Source organism: Carassius gibelio, chromosome A23 (genome assembly GCF_023724105.1).
Source record: "Carassius gibelio isolate Cgi1373 ecotype wild population from Czech Republic chromosome A23, carGib1.2-hapl.c, whole genome shotgun sequence".
Classification (NCBI taxonomy): domain Eukaryota; kingdom Metazoa; phylum Chordata; class Actinopteri; order Cypriniformes; family Cyprinidae; genus Carassius; species Carassius gibelio.
The window spans coordinates 22,395,644-22,399,108 of NC_068393.1; the positions used below are offsets into that span (position 1 = coordinate 22,395,644).

Consider the following 3,465-nt stretch of genomic DNA (forward strand, 5'->3'; position numbering starts at 1 on the left):
GGACAAAAGGGAGGAACAGGATCAGGATAACAAGCTTATGTGGTCACAGTGGGTTTTCAATGTGTCTAGGCCCAGAAGGAATCTAGAGACTTTTCTGCAATAATTTTGGGAAGAATCTGTGGAATTTGGCAGATGTTTTTATCCAAAGTGACTTACACTGAATTTAAGATATTTATTTTATTAGTACATTCATTCTCTGGGAATCGAACCCATGATCTGGGTGTTAATGGCGCCATTCTCTACTGTTTGAGCTCATTGTTTGGCACATTAAAACAAAAAGTGTTAACCAGAGCTGAGAGTACTAGAGTCTTATTGGTAGCTGAGAGCATTAACAAAACAGCCAGAATATTCAATAAATTAATAAAAGGAGCAGTCGATTAAGAGTATTTTATGAATGTATGCGGAATTCTTCAGCCCAATATAATTAAAATAATATACACTATCAGTTAAATGTTTTTGAACATTTAGATTTTTAATGTTTTTTAAAAGAATTCTCTTCTGCTCACTAAGCCTGTATTTATTTGATCCAAAATACAACAAAAACACTAATAATGTGAAATATTGTTACTATTTAAAATGACTGCTTTCTTTTTGAATATATTTTAAAATTTAATTTATTTCTGTGATCAAAGCTGTATTTTCAGCATCATTACTTCAGTCTTCAGTGTCACATGATCCTTCAGAAATCAGTCTAATATGCCAATTTGCTGCTCAAAAACCACTTATTATTATTCATATTAAAATATTTCATTATTATAGAAATCAATACTTCTATTTAGCAAGAATGCTTTAAATTGAACGAAAGTGATAATGTTACAAAAGATTTCTTTTTCAGGTAAATGCCGTTCTTCTGAACTTTAGTCTTCAAACAGAACTGAAAAATTCATCTGTTTTCAACATAATAATAATAATAATAATAATAATAATAATAATAATAATAATAATAAATCATGTTTCGCTGAAGACTGGAGTAATGATGCTGAAAATTCAGCACTGACATTAAAGGAATTAAATACATTTTAAAATACATTTTAAATCGTAATAATATTTGACAATATTACTGTATTTTTGATTAATTAAATGCAACCTTGTTGAATATGAACTTTAAGGATGCATCTTTCAAAAACATAAAACCTTCTTAAAGATCTTAGTCTATAAACAACACCAGCATCTACAAGATCTCTGTGTAACAAAACAGTTAACCTCTGATTTCCTCCCCTTTTCTAAATGGTTTACATTTGAAGACATTCATTATGACTTACCCTCCATCAACAATCTCATCAACGGCCAGGAAAAGACCCTCCATATTTTCAAGCAGGGCTCTCTTTTCCACATTTTTCCTAAAAAGAAGAAGAAAACGATCAAGACTGAACTGTTGTTAGTTTGGTAGCTGATAGAGGCCAGTCTTTTACAATCTTTCCTACCTCAACATTTGGCTCAGGGAATCAAAGAGACAATTCAACACTGACATAAGCATCAACTGTGGGAGAAAAGACAACACAACTTATGAGATTTGCATGGTTATGATGTAAAGACACAACACTGATGAAGTATACACCATTACCTCATTTTCATGGGAGCTGCCGATGACATAGAAATATAAATCAATATTGCTCTTGTACACAACTGTTAGACCCTCCAGCAGAGCGATTTCACCTGTTTCAAAGAGAGGAAGGGTTGAGTCTACATGACTTTATGTTAGAAAACACAAGATTGACAGTAACAGAATCACTTACTGTCTGTTCTGTGTGTCTTGTTAAAGATGTTCTTCTCAAAGGCTTTCTGCTCTTTCACTGTGGGATACGTGTCATCATAATACTGAAACATGAACACAACAACAGTCATAAAGCTTATAACACGTCTACATCTCTTATCCATTACACCTTATGCAAACAAAAAGCAAGCTGTTAACATGAAGGTGAGTCAATGACCACAAATCTTGTTCAGCTAAAAACAGCTGAAAGTCTCGCACATAAAATGTACAAATGGTCGTGTCTGCTCTATATAGAAAAAAATAAGGTGGATAATGTTAGTAATAATTAAAGATGAACATTTACTGGACTGTAGCCACTTATGATTACTTGATTATCCATACAAGATCTTTTAGAAAAATCATTTTAAAATGTAAATAACAAATATGAGACATAAAGCTTTTGATCAACGTTTATGTATCCAAGTCATCATTGTATTACATTGCATTATATGTTTTCCCCACAAAATTTAAACTACAGAGCTTTGTTCACAAAACTAAGCAGTTACATATCTTACGATCTTACATAATATTAGGAAATATAGAGTGACAACTAATATTCTTATGCATTTTTAAGCAAGTAGCCTGCTGTATATACTGTTCGAAAAATCTCATTGATTTTCAAGATTTACTCGTACATTTATTTTTTTTTACTCCGAATAAGTTTTTCTTTTAAGTGTGAGCTCCTTATTTTCATTATATCATATTATAGGAGCCATAAAATCCTGATGTATCAAATATAGCATAATAATATTATATATAATATAATGCATTCTTTACAGCTCACCTTGGCATACAGTCTCTCTCCATCATTGTCCATGATCAGAACCGCTTTTACAGTGTACAGAGAGGGCTCCTGTCACAGCACACACAAATATGACAAATTACAGTGAAAACAATCATGTGATCAGGTCAAAGGTCGAGGAGACATCGAGCTGTCCATCAGCAGCTGCTCAAACTGTGAACTCAATATTTTGACAGTATACTGTAACAGTATACTGATCCTCAATATAATGAATATCTTCAATACAATAAATGCTAAACTCGTAAGATCGGTTACTGGTTCATAGTTTAGCGGATGTAGCGGAAATGCTATTTGAAGAGGAAACAGAGCGAATTTGAGGCGGACTGAACTGATATCGGACTCTTTACACTTTAAATGCAAATATTGCACACACAACGATTAAATAATTTTACCAATATTAGCGTATCCATCTTGCACTCGACAAATGTCGCTCAGTCAAGCTCCGAATTTCTGCGTATGTGTACTTCCGCTTACGACATGAGGTAAAAGGGCAAAACTAAGCGGAAGTACTTTGTAACGTCATTATAGATTGCGGGAAATATTGGGGGGAATTAATAATAAGAATAATAATAATTATAATAAATAATATTTTGAATCGGCCAACATCCACACATCAGTTATTAGTACTAATAATAACAAAATTAAAGTTTTAGACATCGATTTGATTCGCTAAAAAAATGCAAATAATGACGTGACATTGGTAGCCAAGAAATCGTATTCAGTTGTGAAAATTATGTGTGTGTGTGTGTTAGTACCTATGGTTAGTACAGGTCTAGCTACTTATGGGAGCCAAATAAATGTAGTAAGTGTCCTCACAAATATCATGCAATATGTATTTAATATTATATTCATATAGGCCTAGTTATATTTTTTCATGCATATTTAATAACTTTAAACCAGTAAACTTATG

General features: G+C 32.4%; 1 protein-coding gene across 1 annotated transcript in view; it reads right to left on the bottom strand.

Moving 5' to 3' along the window:
* Positions 1-3,099, bottom strand: part of LOC127945024 (coatomer subunit zeta-1) — a 5,736-nt gene extending 2,637 nt beyond the window's left edge. The window contains exons 1-6 of the mRNA XM_052541530.1: positions 2,948-3,099; positions 2,538-2,606; positions 1,737-1,818; positions 1,565-1,656; positions 1,425-1,480; positions 1,263-1,340 (exon numbers count right to left, since the gene is read on the bottom strand). Of these exons, the coding sequence (XP_052397490.1) occupies positions 1,263-1,340; positions 1,425-1,480; positions 1,565-1,656; positions 1,737-1,818; positions 2,538-2,606; positions 2,948-2,965 (395 nt within the window). The 5' untranslated portion in view covers positions 2,966-3,099. The remainder of the gene's footprint in view (positions 1-1,262; positions 1,341-1,424; positions 1,481-1,564; positions 1,657-1,736; positions 1,819-2,537; positions 2,607-2,947) is intronic.
* Positions 3,100-3,465: the final 366 nt, after the last annotated feature.